This window comes from Corapipo altera, unplaced genomic scaffold (assembly GCF_003945725.1).
Source record: "Corapipo altera isolate COAL_440 unplaced genomic scaffold, ASM394572v1 61, whole genome shotgun sequence".
Taxonomy (NCBI): Eukaryota; Metazoa; Chordata; class Aves; order Passeriformes; family Pipridae; genus Corapipo; species Corapipo altera.
The window spans coordinates 6725166-6745810 of NW_020884910.1; the positions used below are offsets into that span (position 1 = coordinate 6725166).

General features: G+C 37.2%; 1 protein-coding gene across 1 annotated transcript in view; it reads right to left on the reverse strand.

Annotated features, from left to right (window-relative positions):
* MAN1A2 (mannosidase alpha class 1A member 2) overlaps positions 1-20645 on the reverse strand; it is a 131844-nt gene that overhangs the window by 64012 nt on the left and 47187 nt on the right. The window contains exons 4-5 of the mRNA XM_027653543.1: positions 6533-6651; positions 4063-4143 (exon numbers count right to left, since the gene is read on the reverse strand). Of these exons, the coding sequence (XP_027509344.1) occupies positions 4063-4143; positions 6533-6651 (200 nt within the window). The remainder of the gene's footprint in view (positions 1-4062; positions 4144-6532; positions 6652-20645) is intronic.

Sequence of the window (20645 nt, forward strand, 5' to 3'; positions counted from 1 at the left end):
AAAGCAGGGTCACAAAAGTGATCAGAGGGCTGCAGTACCTCTCCTGTGAAGACAGGCTGAGAGAGTTGGGATTGCTTAGCTTAGGGAAGAAAAGGTTCTGGGGAGACCTTAAAAGAGCCTTCCAGTACCTAAAACGGGCCTGGTTTTCAAAACAGATGAAGAAGTCTTTCTACTATGGCCTGTAGTGACAGGAGAAGAGTCAACAGCTCTAAAACTCAAAAGACGGTAGGTTTAGACTGGATATAATCACAGAATTGTTTAGGCTGGAAGTGACCTTTAAGATCACCAGGTTCCAAACCCCTGACACGGGCAGAGACACCCTCCACCAGATCAGGCTGCTCAAAGCCCTATAACGAAAATATTTGCTACAATGAGGGTAATAAGGCTACCCACAGGTTGCTCTGAGAAGCTGTGGATGCCCCATCCCTGGAGGTGTTCAAGGCCAGGTCAGACAGAGCTCTGACAACCTGGTCTATTGAAAGGTGCCCCTGCCCATGGCCAGGGGTTTGAACTAGATGATCTTTAATGGTCCATTTCAACCCAAATCATTCTATGATTCTGTATTCCACTATTTTAGCATATATTTATTATATATTTCAATAAAGTACTTTGGAGAAAAGCCACAGGCTAAAAGAATCTCAAAAGCAATGACAGATTGAGACCTCATTCCTACATGGGAGCTGAGGCAAAGCAGGCACACTCTTAGATCTAATAACGTACACCTTGCCAGACACCAGATGGCCTGTCCACGATCAGCCAGGAAAAACGTATTGTGCAGAGGATTTAAATAAGGCCCCCCCAGATTGCAGACCTACAACCCCTGTCACCAGATAAATATCAGTGTTGTTTCAACCAGAAAAGACTGAAACAGACACGTGGGCAAATTGTCCACTGTGTCAAGGTTCACAGGCACATCTTGTTTTCTTTTATTCAAAAGTCATTTTGACATGGAAAAATGGAGAAAGATATCGCTTTTTCCCAAATCATAGAAACAATTTTGTCTTCCTACATCAACAGAATGGTACAGCAAGGCAAGACAACCAAGACATTTGCATGAAAATGCATTTTTCTCAAGCTTTAGTTTTACATGCTCATCCTTCACAGAAGTCCAGCATAAATTCCCACAGGGAAAATTTTGAGCTGTTAAAAGATTTACAGATGTCATGTTTCACAGGGAAAGGCCTGTGATTCAACACGGGACAGGACACGCCTACAGCATTTTCAGCCAACCTGTGTCAGTGGCTAAAACCAGCAGTTTTATTTTTGGTTATTTTTCCCCATTCACTGCAGTGAGTAAGAGGGAACTCCCACTGATAAACGAAAGTACAGCAATAGTTACAATCTTAATGTGAAAGGTTTAAATTTTTACCATCAACTGTAACCAGCATTATTAAAAACATGATCACAGTTGACCCTTCTCTATGTAATACCAGTAACATGACAGTTAAAATGCAAATATAGCATCAAGACCACAGAATCATGCCAACAGACATGCTAAATAATTTTTTAAAATTCATATGTTTTCAATAAAAGCACTAACAAGGACAGTTTTATCTAAGTTAATAGTCTGCTGTACTAGAAAACTATGGCCAATATCTACCATGATGATTCAATCAGATAAAATCCTATCAAGCCCTCCCCTTGCAAATGGTGAAACTATATAGATAAACCATGATGACTATCAAATTCTCCAGATGTGGCCATTTAAAAGTGATTAAAGTTCCACAGTTGATGCTGAGTCTTGGACACTTTCTTTTATGGTTGTCCCTACAGCATCTTTAATAAGACTAAGTAATTATAGTAACATTAAATAAAAATGGGCTTTTATAACTATCACCAAAGAGCAGTAACTCCTGTTGTTGATATATATATATTTATATATTAAAAGGAGAAAACCAGAATTAATTCAAAGCAGCCTGTATTGGACCTTACTTTAAATACATCAAACAAGACATGGAAGAGTATGGAAAACAGTATGAAAACATTCTAGCAACAGTCTTGCAGAAGTAGAGGCTTGGAGGAAAGGAGATGGGGATTGAAATATCAAGAAGGTCTGGTAAGTGAATATGAGCAAGTAAATGATAGCTTGATGAATGAAGTCTATCACTAGATAGAGATTCCTTTAGAGGAATAAGTCCATGTGCATGTCCACAACCCTGACCTGGCAAAACACCCAAACAGTTGATAACAGGTTCGTTTGTCTTAGCAGTGGCTAAAAAGTGTCTCCTCACATGTCTGAATGCAGCAAAAAAAGAAATCAGGCATGCCACAATCCTGAGTTAAGGAATACCTTCCCTTCTTGGGAACAAGAGAGAAAAGACCAGACTGGAAATCACATCTCAAAACAAACCTGTTTCCAACTCCAAGGAGTTCCCAGACACAGGTGTCTCTCCAGGGCTCAGTTGCTGAAAAGCCTCAGATTCCCTTGCTTGTCATATTCACAATGACAAATTGCAGAGAAACACCATCCAACTTGGCAAATGATGTAGTCTCTCAGATACCCAAAGCAATCCTAGCTGCCACACTATTTTGAAAGAAATGCAGTCTGAACACTTTTTTTAGCAGTTGTTCTTTAGAAAAATAAAGATGATTCATAGGGACATTTGACAGGAATAATCTTGTACCGCAAGTCATGAAGCATTTGAAGACTGTTGGAGAGAACAATGCCATAGAAATCTTCTTAAAAACAAAAGACAAACCAGTGGCAAACATTTAGGAAAGACAGAGGATAGATGCTTTCTAAGAAGAAAAGAAATGAAAGCTCTTTAAGCAGAGGAGCTTGATCTGACTCTACCAAGCAGCTAGAACCAACTACAAGAAGGAATACTCAGCTCTACAACTGCAGGCAAAGCACGTGTTTTGGCAGTACCCATCTGCATACTGGGGTAAAACAGTTCTTGTTAAGGGGCTTGTACACAGACGCAATATCGATCTACACAAACAATCCAGCTACAGATGTGTGATCTTTGCTTTTTCTCTGAGGTTTTTCATATTCACAGTAGACGCCTCCAAGGAGAGCATGCTCCAATTTGAAGAAGGTGAAGCAGTAGCACTTGATGAAAAATGAACTACCCATTTCTCTCATGGTGTACACTGGATTTTTGCTTTGCCACCGAGTTCTTCTTCCAAAGGAGAAGACACTCATACAAGAGAAAATTCACAGATCCCAGGATGATTCCAAAGACCTAAAGAGTCAACTAATTATGGATTTTCTCTTGGTTATTTTTAGGGGTGTGGGCTTAATATCCCTGAGAACTTGATGATATGCATGCAGTGCTTCCCCAAACAAAGGAGGAAGATACTTATGAACACCTGAAATTGTATTGAACCTTAAGCCATGATATATGTCTGGCAGTGGGCTACAGAAGGGCCATGAAAAATAAAGGACAAAATCAAAGAAATCAGACAGGCAACAGATTAAAGACAGGTAGCTGCTAAGACATGAGAAGAGCTATAACTTAATCTGTTGTAAAGTAAGAAGTCACAGCAATACGACTGTGGGACCAAAGAAGCCCATAGTTGCAAGTCTTTAGGTAAAAGCATTTTTTCAATATAAGCATGTCCTTGCATACATGCTCAGCAGTCTTTGATCTTTTTTAATAGAAGTTTCAAAAGTAGGACAAAATTGGCCTGCTATTTATCAGTCTGTCATTGAGAAAGTGGTAAGAAGATTGTGTAGTGCTTTGATGAAGCAAACCTACAGCCTTGCAGGACAAGTGACAAATCTATTCTTTCTCCCTTCATGAAGTTACAGAACATCAAAACAAGTTATTGTTGGCATGAGAAGGTTGACATTTCACTTGACATTTCAAGTTGATGCTTATTTGAGCAGATATCTTCTGAAAACATCTTGATAAAAGAAACATTTCAAAGCTCTAACAAAGGGTCCTAAATGGTGCCAGACCTGCAAAGAAGCAAGCTTTAAAGATTCATACTCTAAGAATTTGGTTGTTTTGGACAACTGACTCCTGTAATTAGTTTGAAAACAGCTGAGAAAACAAAATTCTAGAAAGGTCTTCACAGAATACCTTGAATTTCACAGACATCTTCCAGTCTCCTTACCTCTTGTCCTGAAAGGTAGTATGCTGCTAGAAGACCGCCAATGAAGCGAATATTAACCTCAAATACAGACACTTCAGAATTCTAGAACAGAAAGAAACAATAAATAACAACCAATTTCTTATTCAAAGGAAGAAAATAATCAAGGCAGAGGCAAGTAGATATCCTAAACCAACCTACATGCAAGGGTCTGTACTGTTTCAGTTTCTAGATCCATACTGAAATTCTTGTGCACATCTTCATTACATCAAATGATAATTCTAATTACAGTTTCAAGTGATTTTTTTTTAAAATCAACTTAGTTTTTCTCCTGCCCTCTACTCATACTATCACCACAAAGTGCAATTACAGTAATTTGGGGATGGTGGGAAAGAAGGCAAGGACCATACATTTCCATAATTCAGCATCTTTTCTCTTATGTTTAAGCATAACACCAGATCTTCTAGATTTACAGGATAAAGCAGAATAATAATTACAGAATTCTCATAATGCACTTTCTTGACCTGAATTACTAATGAGCAATTTAAAATTCAGAGCTCCATTTTAACAGTTTCTGTCTAGGAACAGCCTTTATGTATTTAATGTTATGACAAGAAATACTGCAAGACCACCGAGAAACTCAAGAGAACAAACCATTTTATTGCCTTCCTCCACATTAATATCCTCAGGCTAAATTCAACAGTATCTTCTGACTCATTTAATGACAGAAAAATTAAGAGGAACCAGGTAGTTTTAATATCTTTCTGACTCCCTCTGTGCCTCATTCACTCATTTGCCCGCATACACTCCATCTGTCTCCCCCATAAACTTCTCTTCAACCCACTAGACACAGAAATGCAGTTTTATTAAGAGATTTTGAGATGGGGCAGACTTTTCCTTTCATCCAGAAAAGTCACTAGAATGTACACTGTGCAAGCTGACTCACCAATTCACACACAGATGAAATATATCCATAGGTATGTCTTTCCTTTCATGCTATTTCCAGGGCACCTCTAGTCATATCATGCATTTTGCTTGTGTCCAAACTCAATGCATTTTGCATGTACTACTTATTTCAGAAAGATTATATGAGTACTTTAAAGATTTCCTCAAATAGCACTGATGATTAAAAGCCTGAAGTTTGAAATACTCCCAAATATGGGTTTTTAGTAAAGGTTGTTCTTTTTTCATATACAAGTGATACAAGAAAAATAACACCAGTGCAGCACATGATTCCACTTAATAGCTATTAAAGTCATGAATCACACATGCAATGGTACAGTGTAAAATGAAACAAAATATTTCCATTTCCAAGTAAAAGAATCCAAGAGGAACAAATTTACATATTTATAAACTTCAAACCATATAAGGAAATTACTCAAGTCTACTGTATACACAGGACAACTCATTAACCTTCAGAGATAGTTTCTCATACATAGGAAGATGTAATTGAACCCTAGTGGGTCATGTAAATTTCTTCAATCCAAATCCTAGATTAATTCAGCAAATTTATATTGAAATTGCCTTAGATCAGAAAAAAGTTAAGTAATTTAGTTCATCCTCATAATGGTATCATTATGTCTACACTGTCTCTGATATATTTAGGATCTTCAGTTTTAGACTGAATAATTATCTGGCACTAACTGAAAAAGCAAAGTAAAATTTCTTTAACATTTGCCAGACAGTTGATGTATAAAAGAAAAGGAAAAAGCTGAAACAAATAATTTCTGAAAAACAGGATAAGATATAAAAACAACAGTAAGCATTTGCTGAATTCTGAGTGTATATCTACATTTAATTATGTGCATTTATTGAATGAAAAATTATTTTTGGAACCATAGGGCAAATCCAAGGACTGAAATAAAAATTCCATCACAGAGTCTGTGACAGTCCCAAAATTAGTAATAAGAACACTAATCAATAAGACTAAAATAGAGCCATTTCTTCCATGTAATGTTTCCAAACTCTGCATACATGAAGAATGTCAGATGCTGTATGACCGACTGGGAAATTCTTGTGATAGAAAAGGAAAACTCAACAACTCAGGTGGCATTTTTTGTGTTAAAACGCTTAAGGACATTGATGAAGAAGAATAGATTGTATTCTTAAGTAATTTACACACTGGCTTGGAGGAAATTTGGTTTTCATAGCTCAGTTATTTGCAACTACTATCAGCTAGTAAAACTTCACCTTTCTGCCTTCATTTCTGAGGCCCTGTTGGTTCTCACAGAACACTTTCTTCCATTATCCAATTATAATTCACACTTTGAAAACACAATATATAGACATTACTTTACTTACAGTTGTAAGTGCAAAAGGGTTGAGGTACATTTTTTTCCCAAAATAAAGTTAGATACATAGAGAACTCAGTTAAAGCTTAGATACGACACTTTGATTCATATGTTTTTTAAGTTTCAGTTGAAAGACCTCTTCTGTCTCCCCCAAGGGGGACACTAAAAAGGACTAGAGAAACATTAGGGTAAGCTTTACTCACCACACTGAAATCAAGATTTTTGTCAATCCATTCTTGACCTTCTCTGAATTCATCATGAAGCCCCATGATATAAAGAGTATCCAATGCATCTACTATGGTAGCACCCATTTGCGAGTTTCCTACATGCAAAAAGAAGAACTTATATTACAAGTGATTATTTCATTACTTTTCTTAAACATCACAAACGTGACAAAATAATAGAAGCAGTAGCAAAGCAAAGTTACTACAAAGATGTCAGCACAAAGAATAATCAAAACGAGCATGGAATTATCAGGTACATAAGAAGATTCCCATTTCTCTTTCAACGCACCACTCTGGAACAGTTTGGCTTTTGGGGAGAAAAGAAGACTAAAGATAGAAAAATAGGCCTTCTCATCTGCTTTCCTAACCTGAACTTGAGCAACTGTAGTTCGACACAAAAAAAAAAGGGACAGAAAGACATTCCGCTTCAAAAAGCTACTAGGAATTCTAGGACAAAAGCATTAGGGAAAAAAAATCATATGCAAGATAAAACGATCCATACTTGAAGTAACGTCTTGCATTTCCCAACATCTATTTCTGAAATGTTCAAAGTTTGCAATTATGGAAGCTACCTTATCATTGATAAGCATGGACTGATGAGCAGGGACGCGCTGGCTTGGATTGACTGAGAAAGCCACAGTCCCAAGACGTTCACCTCAGTTTCTCCGGGGTTCCACAACATGAGCTGCTAATGGCTTTCTCAACTGTCACCATTTCAAGTGGAGCATTGAAAGACAAATAAAAATCAATGGTGCTTTACCCTAAAACGCCATTCACTTGAAACAGCAGCAATTTAGAGCTGATTGATGAGTGACTCATCGGCTTGTACAAGGGAGACAGGACGATGAGGTAGTGAGTCATTGCCCATGTTAGCACTGGTCTCCTTGGGCCACCCCTACCTAAGCTGTTGCCCTCAGCAGGCAGAGATCGTTGTTTCTAGAGGAAAGCAAAAATTACCATCGGTTTTATTTGTTTTCATAGAGTGTATAAAATGTCCTATGCACTAAGAAAATAGCCAAATTTCACTGTTCATACCAGTAATCTTATAAACCAGTACAATTACTATGATTAGTAATTTAATGACAGTAGTGTCCTAACAAGCTAAGCCTATTTTAGGGTTTTTTCAACGTGCTTTTCCCCCGTAATGGAATCTCTAAAGAGCATTATTCCTGCATGGTATTTTCTATTCCATTTCTGACTTTCACATGGTTATTTTTTTCCCTCAAGCATAACAATAACTGAATGAAACCAACAACCCCATCCTATTTCTTTCACAAACCTAAATGACTGACACACATGCAAGCTTAACTCCACCTTCAGGGACTTCTTTCCCCAAACAATAAAAATTAAACACAACAGTATCTCATCAACTAATTTCTTAAGAAACAGTCATGCATCATTTTTAATTAATTTCAATTAGATATGGATAGCCTATAGTTAGTGATATTTTTAAGAATATTCAAGTACAGATCGTGACACACCACCTTTTGCAAGACTAATTAAAAGACATTCTCTGACAAACTGGCCACCATCCACATCTACAGCTCTGAGGATATGAATTCACCGTGGTGCATAAGTACTGTAAGGTTTAACGCCTTCAGCCACATGCCAAATTCCATTGCTTGTCCTGAAGTGGAGGTTGCTTTGAGCAGAGCTACAGCACTGCACTTAACTTCACACCTTCTCATAAGCATAATGTGACAGTTATCTAATATATCACTTCAAAAATATGCAAATCAAACCAGGATATAAGGACTACCTTCAGTACCAGCTGACAAAGTATCTTTTGACACGAAAATGGAATGTGTTGTACTGATTCCAGGACACATTCAAAGTAATTTCTGTTCCTTTATTTAAACCACGTTGATAAAACTTTCAAATACACAAAGTGTCTGAACAAATAGGGATACATACCCTTGGGAAATCCTGAAAGTTCCTCTTCTAATAGTTTCAAAAAATAAAAACCTTGTAAGTTAAACACAGTGGTAATCCATCAGTAAGCTCTCATATTATTCAACTGGCATGGGATAAGGAGAACATATTGCATGGGAATGGACTGGTATATCATTGTCTGCCATCCCACACCCGAGCCTCCCCCAAAACATTTCAAACACCACAGTAACAATCACCCACAGTTTTCTAGATCTCAGAAACACACTCCAGTGTCCGCAGTGTGAGACAGCAGTATGTTGGGCACAAGAATAACTACTTGTCAGTCCTCAAGAAAATATATTCACAAATTTAAACCACCTTTTTCAGGGAGTTCTCTGCACAGAACCATGAAAAAAGGGCCATGGAAATGCAAGAGCACATGACTACTTTTGCCATCTTACAAATGAAACAGATGCATTCAGAAAGAGCAGAACAGACCTCTCTCCAGAATTGACCAAAAGTGTCCACGGTTTCCCTAATGCATCTCATAATGACTGAACAATACGACTTCACCAAATACAGATGAGAAATTTGCTTCCATCATCACTGTGTTAAAAATGAGCCCTCAACCCCACATACAGAGATCACACCTAAACCAGTAGTCCCCAAAAGGGATTGCCTGACAACCTGTTTCATGCTGTTTACAGCTGCAGAAACAAACGTAGCCCAAAACAGTAAAACAGACTTGCTCAGTGTTTTTTGTCCCTAAGAGTCAATTAAAGGCACAGCATTGTACTCTAAACTTTTGTCCGGGACACACTCCAATAGTTTGTTGAAGCTCTCCCTCCTCCACTCTTTACACTCCTTTCTCTCATATTTTTATGTTTATATTTCCTAGAAGCACAAACATCAAACAAAACATTACTGAGCAAAGCCCCTTCTACTCACACTTTGCCTCTTCCCTGAGCAGTGACGGGTACCTCTTTCTGAGATGCAGATCAGTACTGTTATAGTTTCTAGACTCCATGTGAGAGCTCAATTGTTTTTTTAATACCATCTCTTAAGGATAGCATTTATATCCCAACCTATCATAAATAATTAGTTTTTCTTCTTTCTTATAAGTAGGGGTTTTCAACCAAATTTGGGTTATTTTTCTTTTTTCTGCATGAGTATTTCTTCCTTGAGGAAGACTCAGAAGAACAATCTTTGTTTTTTCAAACTCTTTTGATTGAACACATTTTCAAAAGGTCAAGAGATGACAAGTCAATATTTTGCAACAGATTGTCTACCCAGCCTTCTTCTTTTAGTGTCAATCAGGTAGTACAAAAACAGCTAGTTCTCTCCTCCTAGGCACTGAGGTGGAAGAGTCCAAAATGAGGCACTCACACCCAGAAGTTTTATGCTGACAAGAACAGAAGGCAGCCCTGGACTTAAGGCAACACTGAGGACAATACACATGTAACACACTGGTAGAAGGACAACTCTACTCTGGTAGAAGTACAACTTAAAACCATTTATAAGTTTGGTTAAAGAGTAAAATTAATTGCTCTAAGTTTTCTTCAAGGACTATGTGGAAAGGACGTCATTCTTAATTTGTTCCTAAATAAGAGCTTCCACTGAATTCTTCTCTATCTGCTCAGGTCTACAACCTAACCAAAACAGGCAGTGATGTCGTCATAGCTGTCTTCATCTTGAAATTCACTGCAATACCATTAGCAGTAATACCAATGCAGTAAGGCATTAGCTGAAATATAAGCAGGAAGAAACAGCAAGTGTTCAAAGATCATTGACCTGAATTAGTGTCATTTGTGGTGCCATAGGGAAAGCAGATTGCAATGGATAGGCAGCTGTACTCCCCTCTCCTGATGCTGATAGAAACCATCTTCTGAAGTCACAAAGAGAAATCACTTTCCATTCATAATAAAGGATGGTGGGAGTTTTTTTATTTCATAACCACACAAAGATCTATAAATTTTGCTGTAAACGACAAGAGTATAGCCTTCTTGGACTTAAACTGTAGAAGGTGGTCATTTGAAGAGCCATAAAGTAACCATAAAGTAACCCTAAACAACAAGATTACAGTTTAGAGGAGCATACACTGCTTGCTACCACTTCAACCAATCTGATCTATTATTGTTCCAGATACAGAGAGAGCAGATGTCTTACTGTGGTGAAAAAGGTTATAAAACAATTAAACTACAATGGAAAATAACACTCCTCCTAACTGAAGGCACTCCTCCCAGGGTCTGCCTCCGTTCAATAAAAAGGCTCGACTAGTCATGTTGCATAAGATAATAACTGATTCCAAAAAGGCTCAGTTTTACAAACGTCAGATTAGGAAGTCTCCTCTCTATATAATTATAGTTCTAGTTGATTGAGCTCCAAATTTAATGAAGTTTGCCTAATGAATGCAATGCTTATTCTTCAAAATAAAACAGAACATCCATCACAAGCTAATGGAAAGAATTTACCATGAAATAGCTGAACTACTAAGAAAATCATGCACACTCTCATTAAGCAACAGTATTATTCCAAAGGACTGCAAAACAGTAATTGAGATTTGTATTTAGGTAGAATTCTGTTTCCTCAGATAAGCCAAATAATTCCTTCACTTGATAGCACATAAATCTACAGTTTGAAATATCTAGCAAATCGTATGACTAAGTGTAAAATATCAAGCCTCTAAAAGAAAAACTATCTTCCCATCTAGAATTCTTTCAGTATGCCAAAGCACTAGATGAAGAACTGGTTTATTTGTACCATTTGAAAGCCTCACAAGAGACTATGAAAGTACAAGGGAGACAGATCATTGTCATGAGTTCTGTCACAAAAGGAATATGAAGAAAACAAATAGCCCATTTTCATTATACCATAAGTGTAGAGATTTAGAAAGTCTGATATCAGCTACAGAATTGCTTAGTGTATTTATTATGTGGAAGCAGAAGAGACTATGAGTAGTGAGGTACTAGAGAAAAAATGCAAATAAGCATAGACGAATTATGAACAGAGAAGACTGAAGATATGAGCCACAGACAAGTTAAATAAGGAACAAGACGACAAATTAAAACTCTGCATCAGCAAACTGAAGTCATGCACTTTGAGTTGAAAGGTAGTCATCAAATAGGTGCTTCACAGAAACGTTATTTGACACATCATCCATACCTACTCCTTATTCCAACATGTATACACCACACACAAATCTCATTACTTCTCCTGAAAAACACTTCCATGGGGACTTTCATTAGCCCAAATTGAGGGTGGAGGTGTACTGAGTCTGCAGGGGACTGAGCTAATTTTCTTCACAGCAGCCTGTACAGTGTTGTGGTTTGGATATGTGACTAAACCAGTATTGATAACACACCAAAATTTTGACTATTGCTAAGCAGTGCTTGCACAGCAACAAGGCTTTCTCTTTTTTTCCCCCGCTCTGTGCCCCCACGGTGAATAAGCTGGGGGTAGGCAAGAGGTTGGGGAGAGAATTTTCCTTCTTACCCTTTCTCTGCTGCCCATGCTCTAACACTTTTGTGTCCCAAGTGAGTTAATGTCCTACAACACACTTGGTATTTACCCAGAGACCAGCCTAAGGAGTAACAAACCTGAAGGAAATCCAGCCTATTCAAATGGATCTCTCATTACCAAAATGCAGACTGCTGCTACAAAGTCAAGGAAACCAGCCTAAGCGGAAAATTACTGTGAGGCCACTCTGCTTCCAAGCCAAGTGATATAAATAGCCCTAATAGGTGCATGTAACCATTTGTACTCTTCTACCTTATGCTGTTGACTGAGAAGGAAGTATTTTATTATTACTCAGAAAAGATTGCAGATGACAGATCCAAAAGCAGGATGCTCACCAGTTCATTTACAATCAAGGTAGAGTTTTAGTATTTCCTACACCAGTGACAAAAATCACACAGAAATCTAATAAAGACTATTATTCCTGTTTACAAGGACAGCCTGTGGACACCACCAGCAGCTATGTTTTGAAGAAAGTTAAGGGAACTGGCAAGATTGCTTGGGGAAGAACAAGCAGTTAGATACAGTAAAAGCACTTGGGCTGTTATTGAAGACAACTGTCTCTACATCATACAAACAGCAAGTATCTCTGTCATAAAACTTCTCCGCTCTGGAAATAAGTTATTTTATATTTTAGAAAGCCAACTTCTCTTCCTAAGCATTAGAAAGCCGAAATCCATAGTTAGTTATGTGTAAAGACTGGAGATCTACATGTAAGGAAATGGTTTTCACTCAAAACAGTATGGCTAACAGGATGATCAGAGTGACCGATAGAACCGTAAGATACGAACAGACCTCATCTGCCACAAATACTACTGGTCTCAGCCATTCATATTCAGTTCTTGTTTTTTTCCAGGGCCCTAGAAACTAGAAACAGAACCTACCCCTACTGGTGCAGAATGCATTTGATTACTGGTGTATTTATTTGAGGGTGGAGGGAGATTCGATTTGCAAAAGGAATGTAAGACGACCAAAGTCTCAAGGGAAAATTTAACTTCATTCCTAAGATAAATTTCCACTAAGACAGGTGACCTCAGCTTCAGAGTGATCCAGCACTACCAAAAGAGCAACCCAACCACTGGGTGTGCACAACCGTAGAGCAGATCCTCCCAATTTCACCACAGTGATTCCAGAAACAAAAGAGGAGATGTAAAGCCTCCCCAAGGAGAAGTATATACTCTGTCACACTTCGAACCAGAAAGTTTATTTTTAACATAGGCAGGTGTTTTAATCCCTAGTAACAGAGTGAAAATGCTTCCTTGATAAACTCAGCCTGATATTAAATAAAGAGTTGTTACAATCTTAAAGAAAACAAATGTTCTTGTTATTGATATTCCTGTCTGCCCAGCTTGCTTTGAAAAACGCAGACTGGGTAAGACTTTATTGATCTAGGGAAATTATACTAATATCTCCTGAAAAAGATTCAAATAATTCAAGCTTTCGGACTTTAGCAACGTGACTTCTTGATGTGACAGACAATTACAGACATGGTAGGAAAATATGTAACATAAAAATTAAATGCAAACAATTATCAACAGTTCTCTGTATCTCTAATGAGGCTCTGGCAATAAAGCTGCCACTACTGAAGCATACCACTTGGAAAATATCTTAACGACTCAGAAAGAACAAGATAACATTTAAGAAAATTAATTAAACTTTTGAACAAGAGTTTAATTTTACTGAGAAAACAAGTGCCTCAAAATTAGTCAATGAAACCATACATTTAATACAAAACTGCATTATATGATTTCAGCTCAGTCATAAAATACAATGAATAAGCCTTTAAGTATCCATGAAGAAACCAATTGCCTTTAACATTTTAGACTAATTAAAAAAGCTGAACAAGAAACTAAGCATGTTGATTGCTTAGTTCTGTTAAATTGCTGATAATAGACAACATGAAAAGGAGGTCTTAATGTTTTGTACCACACAATAAAGTACTTTAGCATATAAATAACATTAAATAATCAATTGTAATGCTTTCCTTAATTTCATAACTGAGGAAGTAATGGGAGTGAAGCACTGAAGTGTATGCTAGTCTTTGAATATATTAAAAACTGGACCGCAGCTAGATGTGATTAATCAGCAAACTGCTGCTCAAATAGCTATGTTCTTAAGACCCAAATTTTAAAACTTAGTGTCTAAGAAGTTATACTACAGTAAACATTCCTCTTCTCTGCTCCTCACTTGATTGCTTTACTTTGCTAACTAAATCTTCTATGGCCCTTCAAATTAATTCAAAAGTCAAGCAAGCAAGACTTGAATGCAGTTTCTTTAGTACAAAGACTAAATGTCCTCAAAACTAATCCGAAAAGAGCTTATGACTAATATCAGGTCATTTCAATTTTCTCCATTTCTATCCATTTGTCTCCATATTTTTTGGTTATTTTATTTTTTAGCACAAACACAAAACTGAATTACTGTAGACAGAAGAAGGACTGTGTGCAGACCATAACGAAGATTACTGCAGAAACTAAGATCTGAGTTAGTGGAAGTTTAAGACCTCATGATAACTGAAAGGCCACAATATCAGGAGAGAAATATTAGGATGAAGTTCAGAGTAGGAAAGGAAGGAGAGAGAGGAGATGGCATTAAATGGGACGGAAGTGTATCAGAAGGGAAGCAAGAATAACGTGCGAGAAGTGAATGGTGACGACAATCTGCTACACACATGAAGCAGTACAGCAAAACTAACCAGAAATACAGATCTGAATCACGTCCATTTTGAGAAAGCAGGAAGTGGAAGATCGAAAGGAAAAGTACCTATGAACGATGGCATAGAAGTATGCAGAACCTAAACACTGGCAGCAGCCAGTTAAACTCAGTAGGAAGCAAAGCAACACTAATATTTGACAGAAAATAAGAGAATAAGATGTTATCTGGACTCGAGTATAGTTGTGTGACCTGATGTACGAAGCAAGCTAAGTACTCATCTTCCCAGACAAGATACAACCTCTTACAGATAATTGTGAGTTAAGCTACTTTGTCAGTTAGGTAGTAGGAAAAGCATCACACACACCGAAAAAAACCCAAAACCAACCAAACAAAAAACCCTGCAAAACACAAACAAAAAACATAAAACCAAACCAGACAAAACCCAAAACAAAATAAAACACCTAAGAGCCATCATGCCACAAAAGCTTTTCTATCTTTAGATAGAAGCTTGGGTCACTTCCACACATTTTGGTCCAAACCACATTCTAAATTTTCTTTGGAACAGCTGAAGAGGAGCTGATTTCAGTGTGGTAGCCATAAAACTTTACCAGAACGGTGCAAAACTTGAGTGAACAGTATCAGTGTATTAGGCACAAGCACAGTGCTACACTCATGTGCTTGAACTGTTTCTGAATTCCAGCTGCCTTGTACATCTGCCAGCTTCAGATCACAACAAAGCGTTCTCGCATCTGCCTCCCTCTTCGTACATGTGCCCATTTGGTTGTCCTCAGCATATATAGTTTTAGAGTTCAGTATGCTAATTCTTACTTAGCTGTCATGCCTGTTTACTTAATATTTTAACACAGTCCAAAACAGACTGCATAGCTTTAATTTCACGCTCTGTTCCTAATTCCGAATGATAGGAAACAAGTTTAAATTCATGAACAGAATTCCCACAACCTAAATAATTCCCAAATCAAAACAAATGTTAAGTCCAAAGATTTCCAATGGGAAATAATTTTTTTTTCCTCAGAGCAAACCATCTGGTTTATAAGAGAATAGCAGGAAAGGATGCGATTAGAAAGAATCAAAATTCTCAATCTGAATCTTAGCCCTGAACTCCAGTATGACTTAATTTCTTCATTACCATTTCATGCAGATGTTTACCTCACTATACTACAACACAGGTTATAGAAACGATGTGTGTTTATCTAATTCAAACTTTTTTTTGTGCATCTCTTTTTTTTTTTTTTGCTGTTAAAGCAGAATTTTCAATCTTTTGAATAATGTCCTAGGATTAAACATCGTTGGTCCAAAAACACATAAAAAAAAGCCACTGAGAACAACTGACCTAAATGTGTTGTACATGAGCTAATACAAACTGGGTGAGAAGAATTCAGTGGGAATACTGTATTATTAAAAAGAACAGAACTGTATTAAAAAGAACAGAAACAGCTGCTCATGGTGAATTTTCCTGATATGCACGGGCATACTTGTGACAATTTGATGAACTATCAATGACATTCAAAAAAGATTCTTAGCTAAGCAGTTGTTTTTATCTATGGCACCAGTATTGTAAAACAGTTGAGGGAACACACAGACAGATTGCATCCTGCTTGCACACATTTACAAGTTTTAGAGAACAACTATATTCTGAATAAGTGTGACATGTATTGCAACGAAGCAAAATAGTGTTAACACACCACTATTTGCCCAATTAGCAGCATCAATCAGAAGACAGCTTTTAAATTATATGAACTGAGGAAGAGTCTGAAATATTGTAAAGGGAAGTCTTATCTTCAGACAAATGTTGAGGTCTCTTTAAGTGAACTTGTATACGGAAAGAGAGTATACACAGAAGGAATGTGAGAACATCTCTTAACTAAAGCTTTTAAGAAAACTAACCTACCACAGCATAAGAAAAAATTCTCATGCAGGTGAGTAACTGTTACAAAGAAAGGAAACGGGATAAGTATAAACAACCAATTATCACTGTGAGGTGAAACCACCAGTGGGATCCTATAGAGATGAATGCTTGGGCAAACGATTATTTATTAAATAATGTGAAAATATTTATAAATATTTATAAATAAATATAATTGGATACAGTGGGTTAGGATTTTGAAAAGGAATGCCACTGCAGAAAAGCTACCCTGTAGTATTTTTCTAGGAAAGGAACAGTGAACACAACAGAAAATAGAACAAAGATTCAGTCTTCCTCTTAAAAACAAACAAAAAAAAGAACTTGAAAAGATAAAAGGAAAGGAGATAAGTCATTTCTCATACATACATTTTTTCATACCTGATATGTTAACAGGCTAAGACTCTCCATACAAAACAGGCACACAACTGAGGGCATATGCAGTTCTACAAACTCAAGAATGGCGAGGAAAAGACGAATAAGAGACCAAAACCGGTCACCTAGGACAGTGAGCAGACTTCAAAAGTAAAAAGTTTCCCACACAATATCAAATCAAACTATGGAACCACTCATAAGGGGATATGTTGAGTGCTCTTAAGTTTGCCCAGACTCCGAAGTAGTGTGCACGAAATCAAAGAAAAATAAACTAAAAGTTATTAAATAAAACTTGCTGCCTCTGATCACAGAAGCACTAACACTGCACAAACTTCTGTAAGGCTATAGAGTACTCAGACACAAGCTCACTTACTATAAGCTTTTCCTGCTTTTACATTTTTTTCCCTTGGTACTTGCTGTAAACAATTTTTGAAGGATGAGTAATGATCATCTTTGATCTTTCATGCAACCTGAACAAACTTTTCCTGCGATATCACAACACTGTTCTAATTACAAAAAAAGCCAGCATCTCGAATAGTTATGCCCTTTCACAAAATTTTATCTTTCCAAAATTTGTGTTACTGGCCAAAAAAATACACATTCAATGTACATATAATATTCAACACTGTCTCACTGTAGTCGCTCATTACTAAGTTTGCAGAGGACACAGGTACATGGGCCTGTCCTAAGGCCAGATCCATTTACTTTAAAATTGAATAGAAGCTGATATACAGAGATTAGTCTGAAATTTGCATCATGAAATTACCTCTCTTTACTAGTTAGCATGAATGGATTTTCTTTCCTCTTTCATCTGCCACAGAAAAAGGCAATGGTAGATTACTTGTGCAGGTACAGTTAAAAGATAAGAACTACTGCTCAGTAAGTAGGTTTCTTCATCAAGATAACATATAGTCAACAACCTTTTTGTTGACTATAGACCTCATATTCCTTTTTTTGTGCTCATTTATCCTCCTCATGGATTCAGAGGCTGACTCATGCACAGAAAAAGGATGCTGAGCAGAAGTTGTGTTTCCCATCTTTATTAGGATTTTACAGAAGTTTTTAGTCATATTTTCAGAAGGTCATCCATCAGCCTTTACTTTAGGGTATATCATCTAATTTCTTCCCAGTAAAAGTATTTGTCTCCGTACTGTTTATAAATTTTTGCAAGTATTTTGCCAGCTAAAAAAAAAAAAAAACCAAACAGAAAATACAGAAGGCCCATGAAACCAGATACCCACAACATTCAATTAAGTGAACTTCAGAAGTAAATTACAACTAATCAGGTGACAGCAAATGATAGTGTCAGAGCAACTCAGGTAGTCCAGTAACTGTTACAAGGACAGATAACCAAAATGTCTAATAAACTAACGAATATTTCCAAGGGTAAATTAAAAAAAAATAAATAAACGTATTACAACATTTTCTTGTAGTGCTTACAAGAAATATTCCACCTCTCATTTTTAGGACCACAAACTCAAAGAAATCACACTTCTCTCCCAAGCTATACTGTACTTATCAAAGGTATTGGAAAAACAGACTCCTCTGCCTGACTCAGCTCCTTTTTGCAACAGCCCCCATGTCCTTGTGGTCTGACAAATGCATTTTCTGAACGGGGCTTGGGAGTATCGCTGCTCCCGCTCTCTGGCACAGCAGAGAAATGCACTGTCAGATCTCCATTGCTTAGCAACACAAAGATCTGCAGCAAGAGCTTCCTACACTGCGGCAGTGGGCAGTTGGCAGCTGGCTCAGCAACTTTCTCCCGTGTCACAAGGGTTTACCAGTGGCACGGGCAGCAAAAGGCTGAGACGGGCTGTGCACAAGCCAGGCAACAGGACACACTCAGTGAGGTGGTAGAAAACAAGTAGTAGCCGGCAAGTTAAAAAATATTCACCACACTAGCTGCCCTGACTGAATCCTTAAGTTGTTCCCTTGGACACATGTTGCTCATTAATGACATTGAACGTGCCAGACAAAAATCCCTCATAAAAAAGAGAATGGTTTCATTTGGTCAACTTCAAGGAAGAGATAAGGAACTGCATTGCAGCCTTGAGGCTCTACCACGTAACACAAATGCAACCACACCGTGACTTCATTCACTATTTTCTCTTCCCCCCTAGAAGACAAGGTCCCAAGACAGAGCTGGAAGATATCGCAGATTAAATTGACTGTTTGGGTAGCATGCAAGGTGAGAGAACAGGAGAGGCATGAAAGCACTATTGATACATGAGATACATATTGTTCTAGTGTGACAAAATACAAAATAATGATTTTATAAATCTTTATGCATAAGAATGGGCATATCTGTATGCAAGAGCCTACAACTAAAACTTGATATCATTCTTGAGATCTTTTTACACCTTTCAAAACAATCTAGACATATAACTGTTTATGGATATATACATTATCAGATTGTCTTCATCTCTAGACAGAATACATCCAAATGCCAGGTTTAGAAATACACTGCTAGTAATATGGGAATTTTTCAGTTTTGCCAGACTTGTATAAATACTTTGCCATATACTTATTGCTCAAAAAAAATGCACATCTTCACTTTATTTTTAGACAGTAAAATTATCAAAACTAAACAAAAAACAATACCAAAACAACAAAAAAACCACACCACAAGTTTCAGAACTCTCATTTCAGAAAGCATCAGGTAAGATGACAGCCCATGATTTCTAGTTTTGCTGAAGACAATGTTCCAAATCGCCCAAGGATTGTGGTCTATTTTCTTTACCTTTTTCCTTAAAAGTCATTCAGGTTCTCAAATAAACATTGTTTCAGAAAAATAAAGGTTGAAGACTGATAGAAACTAAGTAGTAGAAACTATTCAATTTAACTCACAATAAAGTATCCTTACAGTTGATGGTACAGTAATCAGTTCATACAATACCGAAGTAAAAGATACCACAAACATACACCTTAAAACTCTGAAGCATATTTGGACTGATGTTCACCTACAGGTCATCAAACAAGTGCAGGGACAAATCACCCTCAAACAGTATGTTTCAGACAGTTACTCTCATCCTCAAACGCAAATCCAATCAGATTTCATTACAGCAGGAGAGTCCAACAGTATCATCAACTACTCTGGTTTTGGTTAAACTCAGAAAACCTTCTGAAGAAAGCTCGGTGTTCGTCACGCTTGCTCATTATCTTACATGCATCATTTTCCATCAGCCTTTTCTCTCCATCCTTTGTGTTCTAATGAGAACTTGATCCAGATCCCATAGAAACCCAACTCTGCAATAATGTCCTGAGGCTGCCATCAAATTATTCCAGCAATTTAAGCAGCCCAACAAAAAAGGTTCACTTTTTTTTAAGCTTAGCTGCTACAACATTCGGAAGAGCTACAAATTAAAATTTAAACTGGAAAAAAAAATTTACACCTCTCTGCTGTACTTTGCCTTTCATATTTCATCTTATGGGGTAGGAACAAATAACAAATCTTGAGAATACCAGCCTTTTCAAAAACAGGTAAGTTATCATCCTGTTTCACCAACAGAAAACCTATAAAGGTTTGGTTTATATGTCATCTAAATGTAAATATCTTTAAAAACCTCACCAATTCCCAATCGTACTTTCCCGAAGCAGCACCATACTACTGTTGTGACCCAGCAATTGAAGAGGTACTATTCAAGATTACTACTGACTGACTACCCAGTTTGACTGATGAGTATTTTTAGAAGGCTCTCCTTTACAAATTACAGTCAGACATCTGAAGAAGACTGGCAACAGTTTCTAGCTGCAGGC